The sequence below is a fragment of the Triplophysa rosa genome, linkage group LG18, assembly GCF_024868665.1.
Source record: "Triplophysa rosa linkage group LG18, Trosa_1v2, whole genome shotgun sequence".
In the NCBI taxonomy this organism is placed as follows: domain Eukaryota; kingdom Metazoa; phylum Chordata; class Actinopteri; order Cypriniformes; family Nemacheilidae; genus Triplophysa; species Triplophysa rosa.
The window spans coordinates 15,538,839-15,552,130 of record NC_079907.1 but is presented as its reverse complement, the minus strand read 5'-3'; the positions used below and the strand labels follow the sequence as shown (position 1 = coordinate 15,552,130).

Below are 13,292 nucleotides of genomic sequence, written 5' to 3'. Positions count from 1 at the left end.
CATTGATAACATTAAATCGTAATTTATGTAAAAACATTTGAAACACATTTATGTATGAGTATAAATAACAAAAGAGCAAGAGCAGGGTCCTTTAGCACATTCGCCAACCTTACATAGCCTACCACTAAAGCCTCATCAGTAAGTTTTAAGAACTGTGTTCCTTTAAACTCATTTAATACTAGTTAACCGAATGTAAACGAATGTTAATTCGTACCACTTCGGTTTTATTTGCACAGCAAAGTAAAGTCATTTTAAGGACTCCCTGAGGTACAAAAAACCCATGCTTAGGAAACAATGTCTCATCCTAATCCTTACTCCGAACTTCAAATTGTACCTCTCCAACTCCTGATTAAAACTGACAAAGTAAAAGTTAAGGACCACTTATGAGGTCACAATGTCCAAAACGTCTCAGGTCCACTGCGTTCACGGTGGCACATATGAAAAGCCAGAGCTCAAAGCTCAGCCATGAGCTCTAATTAATAAGAAGCATTGTCCAGTTCAATGATCCTGCTTTAATCTGGGGACCAATTAGTTGGTTTTGAGGAGCCGGTTAGTTGAAGTCTGGCTGTGGCCAGGAGGTCTGCTCTCTCAGCCAATCACAAACCGGTATTCTCTCAGCATACAGTATGTGCCAATTTGGGCTCTCTCAGCCTGAATCTCTAAAGTCATTTAGTAAACAAGATGGGGCTGCAGTGGATTGCTCATAACATGGCGTGGGTCAGAGAGGTTAAGAGCGAATATAAATAGCTTGAGGAGAGGATATCGTTTGAGGTCTTCATCGGTAGAAAATTCAGGTTAATTTCTGAACCAGGTAATATGATGCAACGTAATGTTTGCTTTGTCTGGTTTATAAAACCAGATAGTTTTAAAGATGATGATAAAATTGTTATCCAGAGCTGCGAGTGTGTGTCGGTTTAAAAACCTGTTAACTGTATATCATTTTAACATCCACCTCGTTCTGTGAAGAAATGCACTTTGGATGAATCAGACACCACGAATGTTGATGTGGTCTTTTGCAACAAAAACAGTACGGCTGGCAAACTGATCCCGATGCCTACAGTCGATAAATCGTCACTTTGCAAATACTCCTGTTTCACATCTGATATAACCTGACAACAACACTCATTCCAGTATGAATAGTAATGTCCAGATGGCCCAGCAATGATTCAGTAATTTGACATTTCTGTTGCATTTTTACTAGGGAATGAAATGTATAAACATCATCGATGGGGGTAGCTTTTGTCATTTTTTTACACACATTCCTGAAACGTTTTCACACATCATTAGCATGAAATTACAAACCTGTGATACAGTATCTAACTGAGCTTGTGTTAGAAAATAGTTTGAGATATCAGCATCATTCTGTGAGCTTTAAAACAAATCTGAAAATCAACAATCATTACAGCAATACAAAAAAGTATGTAAAATTAGACAAAGCCTAAGGATATACAAGTTCAATTTAGTTCATTTATGAACAAGGCATGCTTACGCTTTTCTCTAATTGAAGTTCAAATAACATCAAAAGTTGTTCGAAAAAAAAACAAGAAGAGAGGAAACAAGGTCATGTGAGAACATTTGCATGAACAGCTGTGTTGCCTCCAGTGCAATGTCCCTCATGTCTCAGTCCAGCCTCATGTTGTCAAGAATTAACAGCATCCTTCATGAATACAATGTGTCACAATCTAAGGTCGGTAAGCATGCCAAGCACATCATACAGCAAAAACAAATACATTTGCTTGTTTGAGTACATATTTTGTTTTGTCACAAGAGCTGGTTTAACATGATAGAAATATCAAAGAAAAACTCACAAATCATCACAAAATCCCAAAACATATTAAACACAAAACCAAAGAGACTGACGCATATTCTGGAGGACACTCAAGCCCCCTCTGCTCTCAAGAGGTGATGCTGTTCAGACTAATGAGATGCCCGGAAGGGATTGAGACAGCATCGACGTGAGAAGGTGGGAGGGCTTGAGAACAAGAACGCCACGTTCCCTTCCAGAAGTTGTGTCTGTTTATGCACCTGCTCTAAATGCACATCTATGGCCTTCTATTACCAAAGCAGTGCATCAAGAGCTGCTCGGGCACTAATGATCTTGTGGGGGAACAAGGTCCGCCCCAACGGACCTGCTGACAGTTTGAATCCAAATGGCTTGCAATTCCTCTCTGTTTCTGACAAACGCAAAGTCACTGGGGTTTGGCATTTAACCACTGACAAAAACGGTTAACATTTAATTGTGAAATGTTAAATGCCATTACAGCTCTACACATGTGGAAATTTGCCATATAGATATTTTTAAGGTAATTTCTCATTTTTGCCCAAGGTTTGTGCTATCCAGACAAAAATGTATAATGCAGGTCAGTTCAATAGCAACCTATTCAACTAAAAGAAAACCAGTAACATCATCTGCAAGATGGAGTTCTTTATCATTTACATTATATTTACTCATAAACAGCCTTCCTCAAGCAAAGCTGTATTTGCTTTAAGTGTTATGTACATTGACGAATACATACTGATTTGGCTCTCCAAGTGATTATACAATTTCTCTCTTGGGATCTGAATGAAAAGTACTCCACTGACTCATTTAGCAAAACCACAGACATTCCAGCAATTTCACGGACATTGACCCATACCCAGAAGCGTGCACTCAATGCTAAACACCATGTTAAAGAGTCTGTGAGCAACTGATAATGATAATAAAGTACAGATCTTATATACAGAGCATTTTACATGTGTTTTAAGTTTGGTGAAAGTGATACATTGGTTTTATTCCACATAAGCATACGTTTTATAAATGTGTTTTGTAATAACCTTGTAATAACATGTAGTAAGCATGTGATAACAACAATTCACTTCAAAATTTTTCCATATTTTAAAAACAAAATACATTAACAAAATTATAAGGAGATCCTTTTTTCTCTTGCACACACCAGGTTCGTTGATGCCAGCCGAAGTCTTCTTTTGCAATGAGCATCATCACGTTGCCCACAGGGATAAGCACAGATTTTCCTGATGTCTTCTTTAATTAATAAGAAGTAACATCATTCAAAACTGTCTTTATCCCTGCGCTAGCATGTGTGCTCCTCTGTGTGACGAAGCCAGAGGTGCTCTGAAGCCGAAGCAATGGAGAAAGAAGCAAAGTCCAGAGGAACAAAGACACTACAGGGGTGCAGATTAAGCAGGAAAAGAATGCTTGGCTTCCAATGAGAGACGTTACAGAACAAAGCTCTAATCAACCATTTTCCACAGAGCTACATGGTGAGGAGTGAGTTTTACACAGACTTACACATCCACCACAAACACAGACAAAGGGCATAGGCAGAGGCCGAAGGAAAGAAACAGTCAACTACACAAAATTGGCATTCCTACCATGGTGACTTTGAGAGCGGACCGGCCAGTGCTTTTCCCCTAGAAGACACAACCAGGCAGAGTGAAGGTGTGAGTGAGTGAATGAATGAGAAAAGACCGTGGCACTAAATACAAGCACACTTTGTTGTGAGGGAGGGAAATATCCATAATACTGTGATCACTGGGAAGGGGAGGGTACCATTTATTTTAAGAATTGTCACTCCGAGATGAGATTAATGTCTAAATTGTCCTTCCGCTTGGCAAACAATGGCTTTAGACAAAATGAATTAGGATAGAATGAATCACTGTGCAGCTACGCAAGAGAGACTGAAGTCGTGGTGAAAGAAAGGCGTCATTTAAATGAATGTGTTCTGAAAATGCTGTAATTATTTCTGCGAGCATGAAACAGCATTTGAATAACTTGGATATAAACATCAGAAAAAAACACTCTGAACAAACACAAAGGGGTGAATTCACAAAACGGCGGCGCCACTTCTCGTTTGCGAAGCTCGCAATCCACATTAACCAGGCACTGCATATGTTGAAGTTTGATCAAATTTATAGAAGACAGATACAGCTGTACGATTATTAATGGAAAAAGACGAGCATGCTCTTTCTCTCACGCTCCGGGAAAATTGTCCAATAAGGGACTAAGAACCCTTGTTACGAAACAGGAATACATGTTAGAAAAAAGCTTTCCGAAACCTGTACCAACTCTGGCAGAGTGATTGGAGCAAAGAAATACCACGTCATATGTTCAACTCGTTTTTTGACAAGTTGACCATGTTAAGCTTGAGAAGTCGAATGCATGAAATGGCATGTTACCGCCACTTTAAGCACAAATTTGGTGGGCGCTTAAACAGCAAAAACGGAAGAAAAAAAAAACATGCTATCAGTGGGCACGTGTCACGTGAATTCCCCTTAAAATATCTTATTCTTTCATTCAGTGGATGTACATTTTTGCACAAAACAAATACATACAATCATGTGTTCATGTCAGACAAGGAAGGTATCCGACAAACTTTACATCCAAGATAAAATGTCAATGCTTTGAAAGTTTTCACCTTATATTTTTTAAATATTTGGACTGACGTCTCATATTCTGAGTATTGTTCAGTTTCTCTTTGTACCATGTCTATGACTAACATTCCCATCTTTGTGGCACAGAATGACTGTCAGAGTTGGAAAGGCCTGTAATCTGCTACTAGCTTATGGCAGGATAATAGTTGACTTCAGCATACACATCAAATCTGAGGTGGCAGAAAAATTCAATTTCACCAGTACAGCACCCTGAATTATGGTCTCAACACCCTCTTACTTTCTATTATCAACATCCGGCAAGCCACCTACCGTGTGGCAATACATACGATATAACTGATTTTATCAAAGTGAAGCTCCCATTCAGATAACTAGATCTTTCAAAAGCTCCTACGTGGCTTTATGAGTTTTTTCATAAGCTTTAGATTTTGGTTAAAGCTGTCCCTTCCAGTGATCAAAAGTGAGGCAAAAGAACAGAAAAAAGAAAAAAGGAATGAGGTGAAAAGCTACAGTGATGTAGCAAACAGTAATGCGCTGTTACCACAGGCTAGCAGAGGTGTAGCGCTTTGATCCATCATTATTGATTAAATATCAGCCTTTTTTAACCCACCACCCTCACAAGCTCAGAAAAAAGGGGTTTCAATTTCTCGGTGAGATTCAAACTGCAGAGGCATGGCGTTGTCCGGCAACCCACTCCGGTTGACCTTGTGCCTCTGTAAGCGGTCACTGTTCTACAGGAGGTTAATACCGGAAATCTCTGAGGTGTACTGTTTTGCTCAAGAACGGGTCGCAGTGTTAGATGGAGAAAGTGATGTTGATGTATTGCATTCCTCATAAAACATCTGTCTTTGTTTTTATTACAATTTTTGACATACACCAGATTTTAGATGAGTTTAATGCTCTGTTAAGTGTAAAAGTACAATCTGTGAGTCACAGAACTATGAAGCCATATAATGCATATTAACAACTAATGCTTATTGCAACACAAATCCTAGGCTTTGAATGTTTAAAGTTTCATTTCATTCAAGTTTCGTTTTTATTCATTTAAAACACAAAAAGGAGAGAATCTATTGCAGAGGGGGAATCTTCTATGTTGCAAGCCAGATTTAAACTCATGCTTCCATGTGAGCACCACAGATTAATATGTCACAATATGTGCACAAAACATCTTGGTTACGGATGTAACCCCAGTTCCCTGATGGAGGAAACGATACGTTGTGTAGAACCGACAGAATGGGGTTTGTCTTGAGAACCTATCATCTTCTGAGTATTTAGAAAAGGCCAATGAAAATTGGCGAATGAAATTTGCATGCCGGACTCCTCCCCGGATGTCTGGGTATAAGAGGGAAGCCAGCGTGCTCATTCATTCAACTTTTGTCTGAGGAGCCTTAAGCATCCTCCCCCGACCGCTGGGGTGGGCGGCCAGTGTTGTGGCATGAGGGACACAACGTCTTGTTCCCTCCATCAGGGAACTGAGGTTACATCCGTAACCAAGACGTTCCCTTTCTGTCGGTCTCTCAACGTTGTGTCGAACCGACAGAATGGGGTTCCTATGGAAGACGCCACAGCACTGAGCCGCGTCACAATCTCTAGCGGAGCGACGTTGACTGGCCTAGGCGAGTCAGACGTAGGCGCTAACGCGAAATTATGACCATCCAGTGGAAAGGAAGGGGGACCCAGAGCTTTACCAAAAAGTTGGGAAGCCCCTGCCACCAGCCGTCACGGGCGGAGGCCTAGTTCTCTAAACAGCGAGAAGCCGCCCAGCACTGTAAGGGCCACTGGGTAAGCATTATTCCACCTGGGGGAAAAACGCTGCAGAGAACACTACCTACCATAGGGAGGAATTAGTGGAGACACCACATGGTCTCACCATCAGGGGAGAACTCATGGGAAAATGTGCGGACTAAAGTTAACCGCAAAGTGGGAGTCCACCTAGGGAGGTCATGGGTTGCCGAGGTGGGAACCATTCATGAGGATACATCAGACGGAACAGCCCACGGAGGGGGGGTTACCACATCTGGAGCACTAGGTCCGGTTAGAGCTATGTGGGAGATAACTCAACTGTTCCCCGGCCTAAGGGGGCAGGGCTGCTCTGCCCAGCCTGCCCCGAGGAAGGTGCTAGTGATGGATAAAATGCCTGTTCTTTACCCAGTGGGGGAAAGAGGGGAGGCGTAATAGCCGCTGAAGGGCTTTCGCAGGCGTACGCCCTACCGGCTGCCGGTCCTACACATTGCCCTGCAGGATGCGGGCTGACACTGGTTCCGCGCGTAGGTATTAGAACCTCGCGGAGTCGTTGGGCATAGCCCAACCCGCAGCTCTGCAGATGTCTGCTAGAGAGGCGCCCTGAGCCAGTGCCCATGAGGAGTGTGCCTCACTCCCAATGGGTAGGGGCGAATTGAGATCGGTATGCCATAACGATGGCATCCACGATCCAGTGTACCAGCCTCTGTTTGAAGACAGCCCTCCCTTCTGCTGACCTCCGAAACAGACAAAGAGCTGCTCAGAGCTTCTGGGCTCTGCATGCGGTCCAAGTAGAGGCGCAGTGCGCGTACTGGACACAACACAGATAGGTTGGGTCTTCCTCCCCAGTGGGGAGCGCCTGCAGGTTCGCCACCTGGTCTCTCGAGAGAGTGGTGGGAAATTTGGGCAAGAAGCCGGGGCGGGGTCTCAAGACAGCGTGAGAATCCCGGGCCCGAGTTCTAGGCAATCTGTGGACACAGAGGGTGCTTGCAGATCCCCTACCCTCTTGGAGGTGAGCGCCATCAGGAGAGCCGTCTTTATAGAGAGTGAGAAAGAGTGGCAACTCCGAGAGGCTCGAAGGGGGCGGGGCCTCTTGAGGCCCGCCACCTAGGTTGCAAGAGGGTACGGAGCACGGAAAAGGTGGTCACCTTCTCGCGCCCCTTAGGAACCTAATGACCAGGTCGTGCTGTCCCAGAGGCTACGCAGCAACTGGGTCATGATGAGCGGCCGCAGCGGCTACATACACTCCCAGTGTGGAGGGGGAGAGGTTACTCCACAGTCTCTCTTGAGGAAGGGACAGCTCGTTCCCGATCGAGCAACTCCGCAGGTCTTCTCGCCGAGAAGAGCACCAGGACGAGAAGAGGCGCCACTTATTGGTGTATAGCCGCCCAGTGGCTGAGGCCCTAGCGTGAGTGACGTCCCAACCAGACCGGGGGTGGGTCACTCAGGATCTTCTCGTCCAGTCCAGACATGGAGACCAGGTTCTGCCTGGGATGCCGTAACGTGCCCCTTCCCCTGGGGAAGCAGGATCTTCGCCAGGGGGAGCGGCCAGGGGGGGAGTTGTTGTCAGAGCCTTAGCTCTGAGAACCAAGTCCTGGTTAGGCCAATGAAGGACTAGTACCACTAGTACCCCTTGATGCTCCTTCTTCCCTGGCCTTGCACAGGACCTGTGCAATGAGGCTAACTGGGGGGAAGGCGTACTTCCGCTTGTCCCGCGGCCAGCTGTGCGCAAGGGCATCCGTGCCGAGGGGTGCATCGGACAGGGAGTACCAAAGCGGACAATGGGTGGAGTCCGGGGAGGCAACAGGACCACCTGTGCCTGGACGAACTGCTCCCAAATGAGCCGGACTGCGCGGGGATGGAGTCGCCACTCTCCGCGAGGCGTCCACTGACGAGAGAGCGCATCGGCTGTCTGGTTCAGGACGCCTGGGATGTGTGTGGCTGGCAGGGAGCTGATCACCTGCTGACTCCAGAGGAGGAGGCGCAGGGCGAGTCATGTTAGCTGCCGAGAGCGAATGCCACAAATTGATATACGCCACAGCAGCTGTGCTGTCCGACCGGACCAGCACGTGCTTGCCCTGCACGAGAGATAGTAGCCTCCTCAATGCAAGTAGCACAACCAACAACTCTAGGCAGTTGAAATGCCAACGCAGGCGGGGGCCCGTCCACTGCCCCGACACTGCGTGCCCATTGCACAAGGCACCCCAACCCTGCAGGGAGGCATCCCTAAGGGGACCCCTGTCCGCAAGAAGGTCATGGGAGACCAGGGGGTTAGGGTGTGCCACAGAAAAGCGTGATGACCATACGCCTGCTGCCGGTGTGCCAAGCTCTCCAAGGAACCTGACTCTGTAGCCAGTGTTGGAGCGGTCGCATGTGCATCGACCCGAGGGGGACCACCCCCACCGAAGATGCCATGTATCCCAGGAGCCTCTGAAAAAGTTTCAGGTGGACCGCTGACTGCCTGAAAGCTTCAGGCAGTTCAACACTGACTCGGACAGGATCCCAGAAATGTGACAGGGGGACTAAAGGTTCGATCTTTTTCATCGTCCCCCCGGGGGGTGGTTCGATAGCTAGCAGTACGGATTCCTTGCCGGGGGAGGTCCCCCAGGGAGGAGATCAGCTCTGCTGCTTTTCCTGCCTGGCGACTGCGCAGATCAACGCACTGTCTGACTGAGAGTGCTGAGGGCTGGTGTTTATACTTGACATTGCGCTTCTCCGTGACGCAACGTCGAGTTTGCCGTTCACCGTCGTGCAGAGGGTGGGAGCGGCTGTGATAACCCAGAGAGAGAGGAAACTCTCTTTTTTAAGAGTAAGTGGGTGCTAGCCCCCCGGAGGGGGCCAGCAGATGGAGAGACGGGGCAGGATCCGTCCCTATCTGATTTCCCAGCGATGTGGCTGGGGTCGGGCCCAATGGTAGCCTCAATCCCCCTGAGGTCTTCCCATGAAGGCCGCTTCGCCGCGGCTGCTGATGGGGCGATGGTCTCCTCTTCGCTGTCTCCTCCAGGGGGGGGCACCTGAGTGGGGGGCGCCAGAGCTGGAGGGAGTCGAAGAGGACCAGGGCTGCTGGGAAGCAGACGGTGCACGGGACTCGATGGCCGAGGCGGCCGAGTCGTGGCACGGAGGACTGCTTCTTTACTGTCGAGAACTGTGGCTCGACAGTATCACCAACCAGCCCCCCCCCCTTGCGAGACAGGTGCGTCGAGAAAGCGGACCTTCTCGGCGTTACTCATCTGTGCAAGGTTCGGCCAGAGGAGTTTCTCATGGACCATAAGTGTGGACATCGTCCGACCCAGGGCCCGCGTGGTCACCTTGGTCGCCCGTAGAGCAAGGTTGGTGGCGGCGCGGAGTTCCTGCATAAGCGCTGGGTCGGTCTTACCCTCGAGGAGGCAGCTTGGTCTGCCGCAATGTAAGCTCTCGACACCAGAGATGTGACCCCACATGCTTTGGACGGGAGTCTAGGTCGAGCCCCCCCCCAGGTGGCCGCCGCCAACGGGCTAGAGTGCACTGCGGCGGCACCACCTGGGGGACATCAACGTATCCTCTAGCTGTCTCAACCTCGAGGGAAGAGAGGGTGACAGAACTTTGTTTGACGTGAAACGTGCCGGAAAGGGGGTGTTCCAGGTCTTACTAAGTTCCTCATGCACTTCCGGTAAACACGGCACTGGGGGCGGGCGCGGCTTGGAGCCGCGCTCAAACCCGAGGCGCCATGTTGCCAGCCGCGAGCACCGGGAGAGGCAGTGCGGGCACTGCAACCCAACACTCACGGTGGCCCGGGAAAGCATGGCTGACATTTCGACGTCCGCTTCTTCCTGGGCTCGACCCCCCGAGGGAGGGAGCCCGAGGAATCGTCGGAGTCGGATGGCAGTACGTCACCCCCCGATGCTGCAAGAGACATCTCATCATCACGCATCGTGACCGAATACGTGATTGAGGAATAAGACAGTAGGACCGTCTCCTGGGGAACGGTCAGACGAGCGAGACGAGGTGCGAACGGTCCGTGAGCCAGTGGCTGGCGGATTATCGCTCACAGTAATCCTCATATCACCCTCGCTGCTTGCCGTAGCGAACGGCAGGGCCGTAGTCCTGCCGCCACGGAACGGGGAGCAATCGAGGTGGTGGCTGAGTCCCGTGGGAACACAGCCACCCGTGATGCAATGTCTGAATCGTCACCGCCCGCAGTGTGGGCAGGACGTATCCACAACGTCTGCCCCAGCATGCTGGAAGCAGGCATCGTGTCCGTCCCCCTCCTCGATGAGTGTGTTGCACCCATGAGAACAGCGGGACATGCCACGCTGGAGATATTTGCTCTTTTAGAAAGGAAATTTGCTCGAACACCTCCGGAACTGCCGAGATGCCCAGGGGAGAGTCACTGCAGGAAGGGACCGTCCGCTGTACCACGTCGTACATTCCAGCAGAAAAATGATCACCAAAGATCGTAGAGAATCTCATCAGATGCGTAGGCTCTGAAGAACAAAAGGTGAATGAATGAGCACGCCGGCTTCCCTCTTATACCCGGACATCCGGGGAGGAGTCCGGCATGCAAATTTCATTCGCCAATTTTCATTGGCCTTTTCTAAATACTCAGAAGATGATAGGTTCTCAAGACAAACCCCATTCTGTCAGTTCGACACAACGTCGAGAGACCGACAGAAAAGGAACAATAAATTAAATCCACAATATAAGGACAAGTCACACCTCACAATGTATCAGAACATGTGCACTACCCATTAAGCCACATCTCCGCTGCAATAGCACGTTGTAATTTTACTCTTTCTGTAACAGAGCTTATGTGGTTTTCAGGAAAAGTTGTGCTTTTATGTTACAGCAGAATTTTTCCCTGGTAAGATTAAAGTCACCCGTATGGGCCATTCAATCTAAAAAATAATAAACTCCAAAAGCACGTTTGATGGTGTCCCACCTGACCCCGCACAGACTGAATGCCAGATGCTGCGGGGCTGTGAAATGACACCTGCCTGACACTTGTGCAGGGCAGTGACTGTTTGAATCCGAGAACCGTTAGGCAAGAATTGCAATAGAGATGCAGACAGCCAATGAGGCGAGGCGAGGCAAAACAAAGATGTCACCGAGGTGCTGACAGAACACTATGTGCTCCAACTGCCCACCAGATTCATTCTCTCTCCACGACAGCAGTCAATGTTCACAGAGATTTTCATTTAGATTGTAACCCTAAGTAAACAGAACTCTGCTTTCATTTGATGTTACTTTTAAGGTCTTTGCACATACAGTCCGACATTTTCGTATGCGTTTTTTCGTATTTGTCTCTCGTTTGTACGGTGTCTCTGAATTGTTATAAAAGGCCACTCAAAACGCTTGATACGGATGCGAAAACGCAGAAAATCGAACCCGGTCCGAATTTTTTAATGACGGACGAAAATATCGGAGGCAGTGTGTAAATGTGATTGACACAACGTGAGGTCGTATTTATTTGTTAACGTGCGGAAATTTCGGAGGCAAATTTCGGACTCAATGTGCAATGGGCTTTACTCTTTAAAACACATTTTGACTGAGACATTTTCTTGATTTTTTGTGTTTGTGGTTATTCAATAAGAAGTGTTTGAATTTAATTTCTGAGTAGATTTACCTTTTGTATTTCATAGGAATTTATTTATATACAGTTCATTTATATACATTTAATAAATGAATAACTATTTATTGTATGTAATAAATAAAACTAATGTAATTAAAAAGCTGGATGATTTTTAATGGTGGGGAAGACAGACAACTAGTCAAATGTTTTTTTTTATTTTATAGAACTAAGTAACACGTTTAAGATTATAAATAAATGTTATTAGTATTATTTTCAGGCCTGAAAATAGATTCCCTGATTTTCAAGGTTTGTTTTTAACCACACATTTGGTTAAAGGTGCTGTGTGTAATTTTTTGGAGGATCTGCTGACAGAAATGCAATACAATATACATAACTATGTCTTCAGAGGTGTATAAAGCGTTATGTTTTTATAACCTTAGAATGAGCCATTTCTATCTACATACAGTACACCGCAGGTCCCTTGCATGGAATTCGCCATGTTGTTTCTACAGTTGACCTAAATGGACAAACTGCTCTACAGAGCGCGCTTCGTAAATATGTTATTTCCATCTGCAAAGAGGCGAAAACGTGATGACATCTTAGCCCTCTCTCAGCCTCCGTAGTGCTTCGAAATGGAGGGGTGGAGTGAGCCGTTGGTTGCATTTAGCAACCTCACCGCTAGATGCAGCTGAATTTCATACACTGGACCTTTAAGGCTAAACAATTTGAAAATGATTGTTTTTTTATTCTATGAGGGTCACGTAACATCTCGTGAAACAATATAAAAGCACTCTGTTTACCCTGAAGGTAAAAAACAGATTGTTTCAAACATACAAACAACTCATTAACAAGGAACAACAGCATGTCGATTTTTTCAGCAACTTCAGTTCGAAATAATAGAAGCACCACTTTCTCTCTTAGCATGCAGACAACTCCAGGAAAAATGCACAAACCACTGCTGTCTCAATTCCCTGAAACCCCCACAGTGCTACAGTGAACGCGCCAGCGACCGGAGCCCAGCCAGTCTCACTGCAGTCAGTTAAAAACACAGCTTGTTATTTACGAGCTTCATTTGTCTGTGCATCGCCGTCCTAACTATCTAAAATCAACACTTGCTGCGATAAGCACTCGGGTGGAGTAATAACTCACATTAATTAAACATCCCGCACAGCGGCTCACTCACAAGGGGCCTTTTGTTCCCAAGCACAGAGCCTCACTACCATTAGCATATTAACAAATCAAATCAATTGGCATCCGGGTCTGTATGCACATGTGACTGTACCTGAAAAGTGGAGTAGAAGCTGGTGTGCTGCGTGTGACCGTTGTTGGAAAGTGACTGTGTGATGTAAATGTTAGTATTGTCAGATCCATGCATGTTATTTTTAGTTTTACGTCCTTCTCTCTTTTCCTCATTTTGTGTTGCTCCTCCCACTTTCTGCCAGTTCTGTTCATTAACGACAGGTGTCATCAATAAACATCACTGATGACTCCTCTTTCCCGACTGGTCAACGGGAGGCTGAGTACTAGCAATCACAGACATAAGCCGTTTCCAAAACCGCTCCCTCTCTCCTATGTAGTGCACTATATTGTGTGTCCACCATTTTGGAGTGGTGTC

The 13,292-nt window shown here is 46.8% G+C and overlaps 1 protein-coding gene across 10 annotated transcripts in view; it reads right to left on the bottom strand.

The window, feature by feature from the left end:
- Positions 1–13,292, bottom strand: part of LOC130568718 (protein shisa-6) — a 90,671-nt gene that overhangs the window by 23,605 nt on the left and 53,774 nt on the right. For 5 of the 10 annotated variants that reach the window (XM_057357690.1, XM_057357691.1, XM_057357697.1 and 2 more), the window contains one exon: positions 3,373–3,411. The exons of the other annotated variants lie outside the window; for them this stretch is intronic. In XM_057357690.1, coding sequence (XP_057213673.1) covers positions 3,373–3,411 — 39 coding nt within the window. The remainder of the gene's footprint in view (positions 1–3,372; positions 3,412–13,292) is intronic. 10 annotated transcript variants of the gene reach the window in all.